Source organism: Dipteris shenzhenensis, chromosome 19, assembly GCF_047967505.1.
Source record: "Dipteris shenzhenensis isolate YYH24624 ecotype China chromosome 19, Dip_SZ_1.0, whole genome shotgun sequence".
Taxonomy (NCBI): Eukaryota; Viridiplantae; Streptophyta; class Polypodiopsida; order Gleicheniales; family Dipteridaceae; genus Dipteris; species Dipteris shenzhenensis.
Genome location: NC_141614.1, coordinates 18,001,829 through 18,020,500, shown reverse-complemented (window position 1 = coordinate 18,020,500; position 18,672 = coordinate 18,001,829). Strand labels below are relative to the sequence as shown.

Genomic DNA, 18,672 nt, shown 5'->3' with positions numbered 1-18,672 from the left:
AAGCAAGGAAAAGAGGGCTTTCTGAAGCAAAAGAAAGCTCATATACCAAAGAAGGTCCAGCACAGAGGTTGGACGAAATGGTGCGCACTTTTGCCCGGGAGAGTTGCTACAGGCTGAAACTGAGTTTTGACGATTTCTCCCTCGTTACTGAACCAAATGACCTGAAAAATGGCTCAAAATCTTCGTCTTGAGGTCGCCCATCTACTCCTAAGAGGGCTCAGGCAATGGCGGAGTAGGCAGGGAGTATTGAGCAACAGAAGAAATTCGCTGTTTGGAGAATGGCAGCCACCACAGACGTTTTTTTTTCAATTGCTTGCAGGTGGAAGTTCGCCCATCCTAGAGGAGTTTCCAGCTCAGAGGGTTTGGGCAATGGCTGTTTGTAGATGGAGAACCAAGCTCTCAAAGATTTTGGGAAGAAAGAGGAAAATGGAGAAGAAGAAGATGAAGAAGAAGATGATGATGTGGCAGAAATGGGCTCAAGGGGGATCAAAGGGCTCTGATACCATGTTGGAATACTGAAAGGAAAGAGTAGAGTGGACACAAAATCAAAATACTTGCTTATAGAATGAAGAAGAAAGAGGTCCTTAAGTAGGCACCTCATACAAGGTCACTGACATCACTGATGACCTCAAAGCTCCACAATCATCTCCTCAATCTGCTCCTAGATTCTCTCAATCATCCTATGTGGCTTTTCCACCACCTAACTGTGCTTGTGGGCACCTAACTGTGCCTCTTGCACTCACACATAGAAACATAAGGTGTGCCTGAGGCATACACCTTGAGATATCCCAACAGTCACTCGTGGCCATCTCTCTCTCTCTCTCTCTCTCTCTCTCTCTTTCTCTCTCTCTGTGTCTCTGTGGATGGGAATTTAAATGCTAGTGCTGCATAAAGAACTTCCCTGCAAAGTCAGCCTGCACTCGCTCCGCTGCGACCGCGTCATTCAGTAACTCTAAACCCATTGACTCACAAGATCGCCCTCTATCCTTCTCTTTGCTGCTATTAATCCCTGATGTGTGCATTTTGCAGTGACTAGTAGATTGCAAGGAGTTTGTCTACATAAGATGTTTGTCCGGGTGTTGGTTTGTGAAACAAAAAATATTGTGGTTATCCTTCTGCCTAAGCTTTCTAGGCCATAATACACGAGCTTGAATGGTTCAAACATGCCAAATTTTCCCCTCAATGCTGGGAATGGAAATTCTAGCCAATAGGTTTACCCTCGAATTGTTTCTGTTTTACATTGTCATCAAACAATATAGACGAACAATCAAGAAGTGCCCAACCCGGCAAGGAGAACGATCTCCCATCCGTGCATAACATCGCTCTTGCCTCTGCTCCATCACAAAGCCAGTATCTCGCCAGTATAATTGATGTTCACTCACGTATAAAAAAATATTCCTCACTACAATGCTACTCGATCAATTTATCACTTGAAGTTTGTTATGGATCAAAGTTTCAACACTCTCGTGTAAACAATTTCATACCATGCCATGATGCTGGCCACTTTCTCCCACAATGCCATTTGAAAATTAGGCACTCATTTGGATTTGGGACAAAAAGTTAGGCAACCATTTGTAGATAGTCAAAAAATGCCGAACTTTGACTACCTATATCTTTTGATTGACAAATCCAAATTGGGTCATCATGTAGCATATCATATATAAATGGCAAGGCATGATTTAGATATTTATCAAGTTTGTTGCACCATCTAGTGCAGTTACATATATCAAAATAAGTATTTTATGAAGCTATGGCTCATTTTACGCGCCAAGTTTAGAGCACGATCGCCCATTTTAAGCTATCATTTCTCAAGGGTGAGTATTGTAGGATAGTACACTTAGGCGCATTTCAATGGGTCCTCCGAAAAAAAACACTGGTGAACATGTACCGAGCACTATTTGTAAGAAAGTGATAAAAAAGAAAGGATCTCAAGCACTACTTGTAAGAGAGTGATAAAAAAGAAAGGATCACAAAGAATCTATCTACATGGATCTAGACGTAATTATAGCTTCTACGTGATTCTGAAAGGATAACAAACATAGAAAAGCATATATATAATTGGGGGCTTAGATCTCTATAAAGGCACATGAGGTTAGGCATGCTTTTTAATCTTAAGCAATCATGTCATCGTTGTGAGTATTGTTGTTGAGTTGTGTTAGGGTCATCCCCAATTCCTTGAATTGACTAGATTGTTCAATTTACTAGACTCTTAAGGGCTCCTAACGAGAAGTCTAAGATTTAATCCCAAAATTTTCCAAAGTGCATCACTTTTTTTTAACAGAAAAAAGAGCTTTCTATTAATGCTTGAAAATAAAACCATATAAGTCAGGAAGGCACTAACCGGAAAAACCCTTGAGCCTGGTGCAAGCCAGCTTGCATTCCAGAAACCCAACTCACTGTCTAAGGTATCTTTCCGACACTCGCTAGCAACCGGGGGGGGGGGGGGGGGGCTATACAACTAGCAAATCCCTTGTAGCTTGAGAATGTAAAAAACACATGTAGGCCTTGCCTTGCAGAAATGCTCATGCCTTTCAGTGGTCGCTCTAGAATCTGATGCCCCATGCTTCCAATTGGTGCACAGAGTATAGATGACATCTTGCCAAATAGCTACCAGAATGGCCGCCGGTGGAACCCGATGACCTCCTATCACAAGGCCGCAGTGCGCAACCAAATGTTCCATGCCATGATGCTGGCCACTTTCTCCCACAAACCATCCTCAAGAGCCGAGGGAGGATGGTGTCGAGCTGGAGGGGTCGCCTCATGTAGCTTGATTCGATGGATGCTCTGCCTGTGTATCATGTAGGCTGGGGAAACCTCATCAATGTGGAAGGCATGAACCCCCTCCGTCAACCAGCAGGCCGCATGGCCCCACCTAAAGTCCCGATTGATATTTAGAATCCGAGCAACAATCCGAAGGGAGCCTAGCCAGATCCTTTGGGCACTCAGCCAGCTCCAAAGGTAGTGTGAGATTCTCTCCAAGACACCCTCTGTGCAACTATGACAGTGCCCATCCACCCTCATCTCCAACCAAGGGCCAATGGGCAAACCCCGTGAGCGGTCAACTAGAAGAAGTATGACATCTTCTGGGGTCGAAGGCTTTGGACCAAGCCTTGTCCAGAACTGAGAGCGCACCTCCTAAAAAACCTGCTACTCCTCCCAGTCTCCCTCTCTCTCAGGAATCTAGGTCCATGTCTCCATTCTGTAGTGATCCGTCCAATTTGTGCCGTGTAGGAGAAGGGTATCTACTCCACCCTTTTCGTGTGACCTACCCTGGACAACCAAAACCACTCTCCTAGGTCCCATTGAATCTCCCAAAGCAGGCGACCCTCCCATAGCCAAAGTCACCCCCAAGGGATCTCTTGATCCGGGATGCTGGGGAGGTCAATGGACCATGACTTGCCTAGATGGCCCACTATCCTGATCATTGGCCAGTGTAATGAATCAAGGCTCCCATCCATCTCTGAGTCTCCCTCTGACAACGAGACTCGAGTGTCCCTCGACCCTACTCTGAAGAAGCTGACTCGAACACCAGTATCGTGCCACATCATGACCCGTGGAGGGACAGCTGTCCTAGAGAACTATCCCAGCCATCTGTCGTCTACCCCTGGAAACGAGTTGGATGGTCTGTTGTCCCATTGAGCCCCTAGCCTATGTGTGTCCGCTATCCGAGCACACAACCATCCTGATCTCGGACCTCCAAGTCCCAAATGAGGGATTGGTGCTCAAATTCCTCTCTGCACCTAGGTGGGGCCCGTATGAATCCCCCTACCAGTCTCTGCCAAACCCGCATCAGTGGGGATCCTCTCCCCGTGAGAGGAACCTCCGAGAAGAGCTGCTGATGTGATTGTTGTCATTGACCTCCTGTGCATGGGGTCTTCCTTAGAAGCCCCCTTGTAGTAGGAGCTTCCAGGTCTTTGTCCTTGGGGTAAGTCCGCGAACCACGAGCTTGCCTAAAATGGCTCTGCTCTGCATCTCTAGATCAATGATGCCAAAGCCACCTTGAGCCTACGGCATGATGACAGTTCACCAAGCAACCTGCCCCTAGTGTTTCTCGTGCCTTCCAACCGGCCCAAAGAAAAAAGCACACCATGCGCTTGAGTTGTCCCATGCAGCCCCTATGAAAGCACCAGCAGAAAGCAATGTATCAAGCCGTGGCCAGGAGAACAGATTGGCTACAAGATCCCTCCTTGCTAGAGAGAGGTTGGCCAAGCTCCAATATATAAGCTTCCACTGCACGTCTCTAGAACTACGGCAATCGGGTACTCCCTATAATGTCGATCCCTACCTGACACCCCAAATATCTCGCTATCCGCCTCCTTGAGATCCACTAAAAACCAAAGACAGTGCCCCAATCTCGAACCTCCTAGACCTCTTCCATCCCTATGAAGAAACTTATCGATTTGGTCCAGTTGATCCAAGCCCCAAAGACCTCACAATCAATGGTCGAAGCTCCTCTAACTGCCTCAAGGCTCGATGCTGACCCCTCCACATAAAACGCCGCATCATCTGCAAACTTTGACTCAAGAGGTCCTCCTCTTGTCGGGGGATAAGAAGATAAAAGAAGAGATACAACTATTGCAGGAAACCTGGGCATGACACTTCTGAGAATTGCATCTGAGAAGAAGAAGAAAGAGTCTGGTCTTGCAGTATATAATTCTCCTAGTTCAGATGATCGACATGAGTCAGCTAACTTTGCTCAAGACCAGCATTGGGCTTTTCTTGTTAAATGTCAGTATAATCTTGATGTTCATGATGCCTGCATGACAGTTACTGATGTATCTGATGTCTGAATCTTTGATAGTGGTGCTAGCAAGCACATTACTTTCTGCAGGAAATTATAAAGCTCACTTAAGCATGCATCTAAGGGGGGAATATCCACATGTGCCAATAATGCATCATATACAGCGAAAGAAATTGGGCAAGTTGCTCTTACTTCTATTTCTGGTGGTCTAGTTAGTCTAGAGAATATGCTTTATGATCCAGGCATTCGCAAGAACCTCATCTCTTTTTCAGCCATAGCTACTTGTGGACCTGCAGATGCACATGCCTTTGCTGTTGATTCCTCTACCATGGCAAATACCCATTTGTGGCATGAGAGGTGTGGACACCTCAACTTTGGGGCTTTGATGAAGCTACATAAGGATGGTATGGTTGTTCATCTTCCCAAAATGCATATGCCTTCAAAGCATGTTTGTGAAACTTGTTTGCTTGGTAAGATGCACCGTTCTACATTTCCCAAGGATGGGAGAGTTGGTGCCTCATGCAAGCTTTATTTGGTTTATTGGAATGGTGGACATGAGACGTGACACAAGGTCTGTTACGACCCCCGATCCTCCCTGCAAGTATCAAGGCTAGTGATTTATTATTGATTTTGTGATGTCCATATTTTGGAAGCTGAAGTCCAACAAATACATATAAGGCAATACAATAACTGAGTCTCGTTGAAGTCTATACAATATTGTTACATGGACTACAACCATATGAATAAAAAAGTTTGTGGACCCATGCAGGTTGTAGCTCTTGGAAGATTCTATTATTTTGTCACATTCATTGATGACTTCACGAGGCATACTTGGATTTTCGCATTGAAATCCAAATCTAAAGTTCCTGCATGCTTCGGGCGTTTTATTGCCTCGGGTGAGAATGAGAGTGGGCTGAAAATTGCTTCGGGCATTTTATTACCTTGATTGAGAATGAGAGGGGGAGTAAATATATGTCAAAGAATTTTGCTGTTTTTTTGGCCTCACATGGCATCCATCATCAGTGCACGGTGCCTTACACTCCTTGCAGAATCCAATGGCTGAGAGAAAGAATAGATCAGTGATGGAGATGGCCAAGTGTATGTTGAAAGGCAAGCACTTGCCTAACAAGTTGTGGTTGGATGCCGTTGTGTGTGGCCAATTACATTTGAGCAGATGTCCCACAAAGGCATTGAATACCATCACACCTTATGAGGCTTGGACAGGTCACAAGCCCAGGATTTCTCACCTGAGGACTTTTGGATGCTTGGCATATGCACATGTGCCTTCTCAAACACGCACCAAGTTGGATGATAAAGCTGTCAAATGCATTTTTATTGGGTATAGCTCAGAGAGCAAGGGCTATAAGCTCTACCAGCCCCACACAGGCAAGTGTTTTGTCAGTAGGGATGTTGTATTTGATGAATCCTCCACTATGCCTTTGCTGGACTGTCAAAAACAGCCCCTTGTTGATGGCCCAGATCTCTTCGACAGCTTGATGCCTTTGTTTCTATCAGATGCTCATGATGATGTCACATCTAAGGTTGCTCCTCCTACATCTGTTGGTCATTTGCAGCCACATGTGCAGCATGATATTCAGCCCCATTTATAGCCTGACATGCCTCAGCTTGATCAGAATATTGTGCACAGGGATTGTGACCAGGAAAGAGCTGAAATACAAGAGCCCAAAAAGGTCTCCCTTTGGCTCCTTGACACAATTAAAGACAGCAAACACGATACTCCTCTGCCAGCTAGTACTAGAGCAGCTGTCCGCAAAGAGCATGCTAATTTGGTTGCTTGTGCATTGGCTGCTACAGCATGCAATGAAGAGTCATTATGCCATAAGGATGCCTTTTAGAATGATTGTTGGTTGAAGGCTATGCAAGCTAAATTGGATTCTATCTATTAGAATAACACTTGGGAGTTATGTGACTTGCCTCCTAGCAAGAATGCCATTGGAACTAAGTAGGTTTATAAGATTAAATGGTTCAGTGGACCGTTACAAAGCCCGTCTTGTTGCTAAGGGGCAAGGCATTGACTTTGAGGAGACTTTTACCCCCACTTTTAAGATCACTACTATCCGCATTGTTATTGTCTTTGCTGCCCACTTTCATTGGGAGGTACATCAGCTTGATATCAAGACAGCTTTCTTTCATGCGCATTTATAGGAAAAGGTCTATGTTTCCCAATCTCCTGGCTTTGAGGTTGAAAGCCCTCTATGGATTGAAGCAAGCACCCCAGGCTTGGTATTCCAGGATACATGCTCATGTGCTTACACTTGGCTTTCAAGCCCTACTGAGGCTACCCTTTAAATCCGCAAGAGTGGGACATATTTGCTGATTTTAGTGCTCTACGGCTTGTGACTAGGACACACACTTTTGCTATCTCTTGGCCTTTTGCATTACTATCTGGGCATTCAATTTGCTAGCAGTGAGGGGGGTATTTTGATGTCACAATCCAAGTATATTCGACAGCTTTTGCAACGTTTTCAGTTTGAGGATTGCAAGCCAGTATCCACACCATTAGAGCTTGGTTTTCACTTCTCTTCTGAGGATGGCAGCGGTGCATGTGATGTCACTCTCTGTCAGCAGGCAGTTGGTTGTTTGATTTACTTATGCCATATGAGGCCCGATCTTCAGTATGCTATCTCGCAGTTGAGCAGATATATGCACAGCCCCTCTATACACCATTGGCAGGCCGTGAAGCGTGTCTTCACATATCTCAAAGACACTCAGCATTTGGGCCTTCTTTATGAGGCTGATTCTTCACTTGCTATGCATGGATTCATTGATAGTGATTGGGTTGGCTATTCGGATACCCATGTGTAACATAGTGGCAACTGTTTCATGCTTGGTACTTCATGCACCTCTTGGTTCAGAAGTAGACTACAGTTACTACTTCTAGTTGTGAAGCTAAGTACAAAGCAGCTTTTACAGCTACAGTGGAGTACGTTTGGCTCTGAAAGTTACTTGCAGATCTTTATGCATGTCAGACTGCTCCTATTGTCATCTTCACTAATAGTCAGAATGGTTTGGCTATTGCACGGAATCTCATTTTCAATGCTCGCACAAAGCATATTGAGGTTCACTATCACCATGTCAGAGAGAGATTATCAACAAGTGATATTCAAGTGTCTTATGTTCCCACTAAAGACAACGTAACATATCTTTTTACGAAGGCTCTATCTCAACCCAAGTTTGAAGCTTTTCGGCAAGCTTTAAAGTTAGTACCTTTTGTGACTTGATCTCTTGTACTCTGTACAGTCATAGGTTGCTATATCCCTACAGGATGAACATGTGCAATCATGACATTAGATATTCAGGTATCCTGAGCCATGTCCAGGATACTTCAACGATACCATGGAGGGGGGTTTGTAGGCCATTCTATTGGCCATCCATAGGTGCCACTCATTCCTTGGTATGTGCCTTGTAGGCCTAGTTACAGTCATTTAGGTCAGTTGGTATAGTTAGTACATGTACCACTAGGACAATTAGGACACTTAGTTCAGTTAGGGCCCTTTGCCCTAGGGTTTTGTTATATTGGCTTCTTCATTTTCGAGCTTCCATTGCTTGCCCTAGCCTACAAGACCTTGGCTAGGATCTTGTATGTGGTGTCAAGAAGAGTGATCGGCCTCCACTAGCGGATATCGGACTTGCCTCCACCCATGGGGATCAAGCAAATCCATCACCAGCTCAGAGACTAAGGAAGTGAGCCAGAGTCAGAGATCTCCTAACAAGCGTGCCTGAATAATTTCCCATCTCGATGGAAGCTAAGTCTAGTGTCAGAGGGCTCTCTACCGCTCCTAGAGAGCGTGTCTCCATTTGAGGGCCTGTGACTGTAACTATGTGTTGCTCCTCTGAATGGCATCGGCCACCCAAGCAGCCCAACCCTCACTAGGCCCTCCTCCTAGTTGCAGCCGAATCTCTGCAACTTCCTATTGCACCTCCTCGTCCCGTAGAAGCTCATCCAGGATGCAAAACCCCCTTTTGGAGAGACCTCTACGGGGCTGATCTAAGTGCAAAGGGGGGAGACCTCTACGAGACTGATCTAAGTGCATCTTTGCCAGGGAGTGGTTCGATAACGTAGTGCCTACCAAAATCCTTGTAGAGCCCCCTCTATGAAGCGCCCAGTCCCCAACATAGAACCCGTCCAGACACTCTAGCAGCCCATCGTGTCTCCTCTATCCAAAGGAAAAGAGAAGGCTGCTAGGGATATCCTAGTGAACTCCACCTCCCTCCACAGGTCCCTACCACCATTGACCACAAAAACGATATCCTAGTGCTCCTCTCTACTATCGGCATCTCTGTGTAAGCAGCGCCTCCTTGTTTATCCTCAGTGAACTCCAGATTGTTGAAGTCACCCCCCACAATCCAAGAGTCTACAGGAGGCACTGCGTCAGACGTCTCGAAAAAGGCCGGGCAGTGTTGTCGGCAAGCTGGTGCGTAGACGTTCAAGATGCCAATCCTAGACTCTCCCATGCGAAGAGCCATCCAAACTGCTCTACCCATGATAAGCTCCCCCTGATCATGCACCTCAGGAGCTACTGCTTGGGATGCTGAAATGCAAACACCTCCACTGCGGCCTATTGCGGGAGACCACACCTCTAGGCCTCTCCCCGGAAGCAAATGATGATGACGGATGATACCTGCTGCTGAAAACATATGCTCTTGAACTAGAAGGAAATCCATTGCTCGTCCTACCACTACCCTCTGCAACTCCTACTGGAGTAGCAAGTACTGCGGTTAGCTCCTTGCATGATCATGGAGACCGTGCATGTTCCAGCTAACCATGGTCCACCTCATAAGGAGGACAACATAGTGAACAAGGCTCGTCTGTGTGTGGGAGCCTCCACCGCAATCTCAAACTTCTCTGACTTCAGGGGGGCTTGGAAGGGGAGTATTCCGTATCTTTGCGTTTGTGCACTAAGGGCATGACCAGTTCATCAACGCCCACCTTCCATGCCCATAGCACCGTGAAGGATTCATCTACCCCAAACCTATCGGCACACTGCTGAAGTGTCCAATAGGTCGAATGCCTGATCTCCACCTTTGAGGCCAGACGAATCATGGCAATTGCCAAATCCTCTCCCGGATGCGATACACAAAAGACAATCTGATAAACGGCAGAGTCCCCATGGTTGAGCCACAGGTTAATCCCCCGTGAATCCATCACTGCTCCATCATGCGATACATCTGCTCACTCATCATACAATCAAACAAGGATGGGGTCCATTGCTCCTCTGCGGTGGTGGCGAAATGAGGCTGCAGCGAGAGGAGGAGGGAGGGAGGATGACAAATGCGAGGGAGGGGGAGGGGTGGGAGGTGGGGAAACAGGCAAGGGAGGGCGGCTAGCAAAAGAAGAGGCTGGTGCTGAAGCTACTGCAACTCCAGAGCGCCTCTGCTGCTTCGGTGGCTGTGTCCTGGGGCCTCTACCGCGGGAAGCAGAGAGGGCCTGGAGGATGGGACCTTAGAGTTAGCCATCTCCTGTCTGTCAGGTAGGGAGAAAGGGCTTCTTTGTTGGTGTGCCCACCCAGAGAGAGTAGTAATATTTGTGTGTTCTCAGTAATTGTCTGCAGGCTAGGTAGAGATCTAACCAAGCACATTTCCAGATTCACTGGTGTGTGAGAAGCGGCTGGTTTGGGCCTAATTTGAGGCTTTGCCTTAGGCCAGTCTGGTCGGGTCAACTGACCCGACCAGGTTGGTTTAACCCGCCCTAACCTGGTCAGGTCAGTTGTCCAGATCAGCTGTTCTGGTCAGCCAGCTTACTGCTAGTTCTCTCCCTATATATAGGGTCTTTTGGCCCTTGTATTATACACATTGTAGGTGCAGTTCCAACCTACTGTTGGTGTCATTTGAGGTGCTCAGTTACCAATCCACCAGAGGCGCAGTTCTGCCCTAGGGGTTCTGATCATGCTTTGGAACTTTTCTCAGCAGTACATGCTGAGTTTTTCCTGTATGCTCATATGCAGTCTATTTCCTCTCTAGTCGAAGTTTGTTGTCTCTCTATTTGCAGATTTGCTCTCTATCTCTGCTCGTATATTCCACTGCACTTTGACAATGGTCTTTATACAACCAATGTTGAGTTTTTGTATGATTCTAGAGCTTTTGTATGGATCTAATCTCTCTAGGCACTAGCCTAGTCTCAATGACAAACATCAAATATGATATGATTCCCACTGCTGAAAGTCAAGGATCCTCTAAACTGACACTTGTAACCCCAGTCATGTAGAATCATGTAACACGGAAAAGCTCCACAATATCAGTACACATGTCACATGTGCACAACAATGTAAAAAGAATGTAGCACCTGAAACATCCCGATATAGAAGAAAACCAAGTATTACTCCAATATAGCAATTTGTGCCTCCTACCTGCCTCCTACTATCCAAGACTAATGCGAATTGTTGACCTAAAGAACTACCCACTCTTATTTGACAACCCAAGTAGCAAACAATCTGGCACTTTGGAATACATTTGATACTGACAACCTGTCTTCAATGACAATGATGCCCAAGCCAATGACAACCTGTCTTCAATGACAATGATGCTCAAGACAAGAGCGATCTTATGCCAATGAACAATAGCACTAGAAGCCAAGAAAAAGGTGTTGATAGCTAATCTAAAACGAGCTAGGTTTGGAAAAAGAACCCTCTAAAAAAGTACATATGTCACAATAAACTCCAGATCTAGCAGCTCCTCCCCCAATGCCACCTAAACACGACATGTAATATTGATGTATATGACCTCCACAACAAATTCATCAAGAGAAAGCCGAAGGGAAGCCTTGGTAAATACAACAAGAGAGGGGTATGTAGGCCATTCTATGGGCTATCCATAGGTGCCACTTGTTCCTTGGTATGTGCCTTGTAGGACTAGTTTATAGTCAGCTAGGACTATTGGTACAGTTAGTTCATGTACCACCTAGTTCAGTTAGGACGCTTAGTCCAGTTAGGGCATTTAGACCTAGGGTTTTGTCATATTGGCTCCCTCTTGAGCCTCCATTCGTTGTTGCAGCATTTTCAATATAGCAACTCGTTTTTGGCTTTCTCCCACTCATTTCTGAGCTTCCATTGCTTACCGTAGCCAACATTGGTATCAGAGTAGGTCAGGGTTCCACCCCTCAGCCATTTCCAGCCACCACGGTGCTGTTGGAGACCTGTTCTCTTGCATTTCAGCTCATCTTCTTGCTGGTCGGCCCATTCTCCAAGACTTTGCTGCTGCCTGGGATGTTTTCAAGCCATTCCATCGCCGGAAAACCTCTCTCTGGTGCTTCTCCAGCATAGACACCTCAAGTGCTCTTGCATTTCAGCGATTCCTCAGCGTTTTCCACTTGTTCCAGCCTGCTGCAGTTCTGTACATTGCATTTATTACAGCCTTTTTCACACGTGCTGTACGGGCAGCTGTACGGCGCATTTAATGCTCATTTAATGTGGTACGGGGCTGTACGGATTCAACTCGGAGCTGCTTCAGTGATTGCTGCAGCCGCCTTCCACATGTGTGAGATTTTCCAGCTTCTGGAGCACCTGTTGATGTCAGGTTTCGCACCAGGAGGCCTGCAGCTGCTGTTCTCAACACTTTCAACCACCGATTTTGGAATTTGGAGCTCATTCTTGCTGTTTGGAGGCCTTTTCTGAAGCTCTTTTGCCCTCATTTGCTGTTCTAACACCTCGGGCTGCGAGCTTCTCACACCTCGCTGCTGCTGCAATCAATTTGAGGTGTTTTCTCACTTGTGGGAGCAGTTATTCTTGCTGAAACATCATCTTTCAGCTTCTCACAGTCCTCTCATTTGCCATTTGTTGTCCCTTTCACTTCTCCTACAAGGCTGATCATTTGTGCTTGCATTTGGAGCTCTTTCTTTGCTACATTTTTGGGTCTACATCATTTGTAGGTACCCCTTGTGACAGCCACACATTTGCAATGAAAAGCTTTGAAGCTTGTGCAGAAATTTGCTTTTGGTTTTGGGAGAGTGCCCTTCTCTCATTTGCTTTGCCAGATTGGTGCCTTTGCCTTGCATTTTTGACACTATGGCTAATAGCAAAGATGATCTTTTTGGGATGCTTGGGGCTGGGCTGATGACAAGCTTGATGGCACCAATTACCCCATGTGGTCATACATGATGAGTCATGGTTTGGTTGCCAAGAATCTATGGCACATTGTTTCAGGCCAGACCTACACGTAATGTAGATGCTAGTGCTCCACCTTCTGCCTCTGGTACTACTTCAGGTGATGGGCCTTCAGGTGATGGTTCTAATGCTTCTTCTAGAGCAGCTGCATCTACTACTACAAGTACTTTGCCTCCTACACACGAGCAGATTCAGTGGGATTGTCGTGATGCCAAAGCACATGCCTTGATTGCTCTTTCAGTCAAAAGGGTTATTATCCCTCATATCCAATCTTGCAAGACAGCTAAGCAAGCATGGGATCAGCTTGCATCCTTATATCAGGTGCGGAATGAGGCAAGGGTTGCCTATCTCCGCAAGCAATTGAAGGACTTGAAGCTTGAAGAGGGTGGTAACATGGATGCCTATCTTACTAATGTGAAGGATTTGAAAGAGCAATGGCCAATATTGATGAGTAATGCCTGATTCTCAGCTTGTTTCAAATACCCTTGATGAGTTTCCTGATTCTTATCAGGGCTTTGCTACTAAATTGAGGTTGGTTGCAGGTGGCAATGCCAACCATTATTCTTTTGACTAGCTAGTTGCTCTTCTCCTTCAGGAGGAGCAAAGTCGTGCAAATCGCAATGCTTCTATGGCTAGTGATCAAGCCTTTGCGGCCTAGCATAAAAACAAAGGCAAAGGAAAAGTTTCAGCCGGTAAACCCCCTCATTCACATGCTAATCATTCTCATGGTGCCTCTTCTTTTGAAAACCCTCCAATCAAGCCTGTGTAAGCTTTCTAGAAAAGATAATGACTACATGTTCCTTCTACAAGACTAGACATCCAATGTGCTTTTTCATATTTTCCACATAATGATATATTTTTGTATTGATAACTGGATATCCCTTTCAAAGGTGTCACAAGGTATGCATGTTGTATTTGAACTTTATAGGGCCAACATGGCATGTGCATTACTGTTGCCACTTTAACAGCCTCCTAGAATTTGCACCAATCAGCCTTTGTAGGCTTTCTCTAAGGATAATGACTACCTGTTATACACCTCCTTCTAAGATAGCTACACATTCACGGTGCCTTTTCTCAACCTTCTCTTTCAACTGATATCTGCATAGTATCCCTTTCAAAGAGCTGTCGTATGGTATACATACTGTATTTAAACTTTTGTAGGCTGACATGGAATAGGTCATCATGAGATGCATTGTTCACTAATGTTTTCACTAGAGCGTCTTACAAAGGCTGAAATACTTTGCAGTTTTCCTACCATTTGCACTTTCAGAAAATCTTCTACTTCAAAATCTCATCGTCATTGTAGTGTTTCTTATTATCTAAACCTGATAGTTGGTATGACAACCACCTCCTCACACATATGAACCAAATCGGCTGTCCTCTTGTACAATCATGTGAGAAGGCACACCCTAGGTTTTCTGGTAAATGCTTTAATACAAATCCCCAAGATGTAAAATCAGGCAATTCTTGGTTGAAAACACAAATAAAATTAGAAATTTTATATGGCTTCCTTCCTAGCAAACGTTTCTATGCACAAGCAACAAGATATTGCAACAGAGTCTGTTTGCAGCAAAAGAGCAACAAGATGGCATGCCTTCAAATACCATGCATCTGGTGATAATATGATTTTGAATGACATGGTAGATCCTTCAGACATGAGTATATAAATGCAGCCACTAAGATAGCGAATGTGCCCAAAATATGTCGCAATGTCAAGAAACTCTTGGTATAATAATGACATAGGAAAAGACATCGGTTTCCAGTTTCCAGTGCAACTTCACTTAATTTTTGTGTGCATGCCATTCTAAATGTATTTATTTGTAGTTGAGTTAGAGTTGCATTTATTAGACCAACTTAAATGGATCAAAGCCGATCCACCATGTGTCTGCAAGTTAGCGTCTAAGGAAAAACCTTTTTCAATCCAGAATAGCCAGCTCACCTTCAACTTTGAAAACATCCTCACACCTTTAGCCACATCAATGAAGGCTAGCTTTTGTGGAGTGGTGACAATAACAGCAGCTGTTAGAGGTACAACCTGTATTGCAACGGTGTCAAATTGAAATAAGCAAATATACTCTCCAAAATTCTAAATCTTTGGATTGAAAAATTTTGAATTGGTGAAACACACAAGTACCCACCTGACACAAAGTGAGTTGTATGTCTCCTGTTCCTGGAGGCATGTCAACCACTAAGTAATCAAGCTCCCCCCTGGAGATAGTGCACACCAGAACTGTATTACCTAATAAACCTATTGACATGTAGTAGAGGAGGAAAAGAGAAGCAGGCATGTAGCCTTCTCAATATAGCATTCTCGCCAGCCAAAGGAAAATCAATCAGTTCTTATTCCAATACAGAATACTGAGTAGGTGTCCCCTGTGGTGGTCACTTTGAAGAAAAACATGTGGAGTGGGTGCATCAACTACAAGAAATTGAATTCTGCAACCAAGAGGGATCATTTGCCCCTTCCATTCCAGGGCCTCACTTTTTAAAGGTCAATGGCCATGAAGATTCTAATACATCATGAAATATAGATGCCACTTACCATTCTGTGGTCGTGAGTAGCTGATTGATGACTCCGGAAACCATCGGACCTCGCATGATGGCACTACCTTGTCCAGCAAACCCAAAGGAAACTAGTTTTACACCAAGATACTCAGTCGGAATTATGGTTTTTGTGTCAGCATCCTGTAATACATCACACTTTTGGACTTATTAGCCTTCATAGGAGTTCACACGACACCTTTGGAACATTTCACAATCTTGATCATAAAAGCCAAAGAATACTCTTTAAGGTTTATGAAATCCAACTATACACAAAAGTTAGTCCTACATGACAAACAGTATTTGATTTGAAAATGCATGGCTTGTCTTAATGTTTTTACTACAAGCCTAAATACCCTCCACAATATCCAGATTAGTCAAGTAAAAATCTACCCCCTGAACATTGGCACCTAGCTTACATTCGAATGACAGGTCAACTATATCTTTGTAAAAATCATACTTTTTCTCCATTCTTTTTTAAATGGACCCATGCTTTATAGGATTGGAACTTACGACAAATAGTGGTGGACACGGTCTTAAAGTAATTCATGTATTCTTCTTCTGTCATGCACCCATTAATGAAGCACACTCGGAGAAAACTTTGCAAATGACTATAGGGGTCTTAGTCTCCTGCCCCCTTGAAGTCCTAGATCTGGGTTGAGATGTCGCTTGTTGTGCCTTGGTACCTAGGGACTCCTCGGTAGTGTTTTCTCCATCTTTATGCCCTCTGGTCTCAGGGGTATCATCCTCCAATGTCCTGATAGGCTTCCTGAGCATGGACTTTGTTGGGTGCAGGGAATCTCAAAACAATAATAGGTACAAATTTGTGTTTGGATTGTAGAAAAGAATGAGCTGACAAGTACAAAGCCACATAATGGCTAGCCCTAATACATGACTAGGGAAGGACTAACAGTCCTAAGAGTCATACATTGTTTGATTAACCGACCTAACTGTCCTGAATTAGCTAGAACTAATTGCACTAGGCCTACAATGCCATACCACGGTCTGGGTCTATATCTAACAAATCCCCCCCTCCATGCTACGGCTGAAGTATTGTACTCTAGAAACATATCAGAATATGAGTACTTCAAATCAGTCGCTTTGTTACACTTAATTTTCTACTAAAGTAATGCAAGTCAAACAACCTAAATTTTTACAGAATCACAGTCCATGAAGCAAAAATCAAATAGGTAGATTGGGTAAAATGGCAAGACAAGTGGTAATGACAAAGGAGATGGGTCTAACTCATCACAGTCCACTAAACTAGACTAAACTTGGCCTAACTATGGCATTAGCTTGGATTGACTAACAGCTTGAAAACTACTTGGCCCATCACACCTCACCTGCGAGCAAGCAAGGAGGAAAGGCACCTGGTCGTTGCTGGATCCTGAGGTGTCAACCCAAAAGCAATAACCCCAATACAGTCTATGATGAACAAGGCAGCCTTGTGTGCTGCTCTCTTCATGAAGAGAGTAATGAAGAGCTTCTGGTTCCAAGTGGCCGGATCAGTGCCCAAGGCAAGTAACAATGCAGCTTGAAGCTCCCATCCAACAATGCATCCGAACTCCACATGCTGTTCATCCAGGTCAGCAGTAATGAACAGGCCTTTAATGCCATAAACCTGACCATTCAATGATGCTCCTTCATGACAACTTCTCAGCTGGGCGAAGTATTTGCCTCAGCAATGATGCAGTCCTCCTAGCTCTGAATAATGAGCTCAAGTCCTTCTCAAGTCCACCCACAAGTTTCTCGCCTCCAAGGACATAGGGAGTCAAGGTCTAACTAGACTGTAGGACTCCTTTAGCGGCTCATATTGATATATGAGCATGTGCATTTTGGTGCATAGTAAAAAATGCTAGATCCATGACCCTTCAATAATGAGGTTTGTGCATCAACATTTCTTTCAAATGACGACTTAGATAGCTTGTCCAGTAGTGCTTCGTCTGGTCTATCACCATCTTGTTTGTTGAAAGCACCGTATCAGAGCTGGTTACCTCCTCCTTGGACTCATCATCTTAAGATTGCATCACCTTGTGTGAGGGCACCTATGAACTAGCATCTTGTCAAGTCAGAGGTGAGGACCTGTAATTCTTATGAAATCGAGGGATTCATCCCCAAATCCAATGATGCCTGAAGGATCGATTGAGAGAGAGAGAGAGAGCAGGTAGCAAAGCATCGCACAAGTCTTAGCCATCACGTCAAACTTGGATAATGAAAAAAGGAGTACAAGGTACAAGTATCTAGACCTAGGACTAACTGTCCTAGGTGTCACATAGGACTAAGTGTCCTATGTGGCCTAAAAGGCACTAACACTACAAGTGCCTATATTTATGCCTACAAGGCACATACCATGGCCTATAGGGCATCACTAGAACCACCAGGAGATGGCCTACGAACCCCCCTCCATGGGATGGGCTGAAGTATTCTGGAAACGTCTCGGAATACCTAGTATTTTCTGGTCATGGTGGCATATGTTCATCCAAAAGGATATAGCCACCTATGAATGTACAAGGGATGTCTGATCATGTAACAAAGGGAGCCAAGTATAAAGCCTATCGAAAGACTTCGAACTTGGGACGAGGAAGTGCCTTTGTAAACATATCTACTACGTTGTCCTCTGTGGGAAGATAGGACAACTCTATGTCTCCTGCTGACAACCGCTCCCGAACATAATGATAGTGAACTTCAATATGCTTGGTACGCGCATGAAACATTGGGTTACGCGCAATGGCCAAAGCACTCTGGTTGTCAGTGTAGACAATAGTGGAGGATGACTGGCGAATACCAAGATCTGTAAGTAACTGTCGAAGCCAAACACACTCTACTGTAGCAGTGAAAGCTGCCCTGTACTCAGCCTCACAACTAGATGTGACAACTGTTGGTTGCTTCTTGCTGAGCCAAGAGATACATGAATTGCCAAGCAAAAAACAATTGCCAGTATGTGACACTCTGGTGTCGGAACATCCTACCCAGTCACTATCTGTGTAAGCATGCATGGTAAGTGAACCCTGATCACCATAGAAGAGGGCTAGAGGGCTAAATCCTGAGTGCCTCTAAGATATCTAAAGACTCTCTTCACTGCCTGCCAATGCTGTGAACTGGGCATGTGCATGAATATGCTGAGCTGAGATACTACATACTGTAAATCAGGTCTGGTGTGACATAAATAAATAAGGCATCCAACAGCCTGCAGATAAAGAGTGATATCACATGGTGAGCTCCCATCATGAGCTGAGAATTTGAAGCCAGGGTCCACTGGAGTAGAAATTG

At 44.8% G+C, this 18,672-nt stretch overlaps 1 protein-coding gene across 1 annotated transcript in view; it reads right to left on the bottom strand.

Annotated features, from left to right (window-relative positions):
• The window catches only part of HCF101 (ATP binding protein), an 83,944-nt gene that overhangs the window by 52,899 nt on the left and 12,373 nt on the right, over positions 1–18,672 (bottom strand). Inside the window, exons 7-9 of the mRNA XM_087390700.1 lie at positions 15,404–15,546; positions 15,000–15,069; positions 14,801–14,896 (exon numbers count right to left, since the gene is read on the bottom strand). Coding sequence (XP_087246826.1) covers positions 14,801–14,896; positions 15,000–15,069; positions 15,404–15,546 — 309 coding nt within the window. The remainder of the gene's footprint in view (positions 1–14,800; positions 14,897–14,999; positions 15,070–15,403; positions 15,547–18,672) is intronic.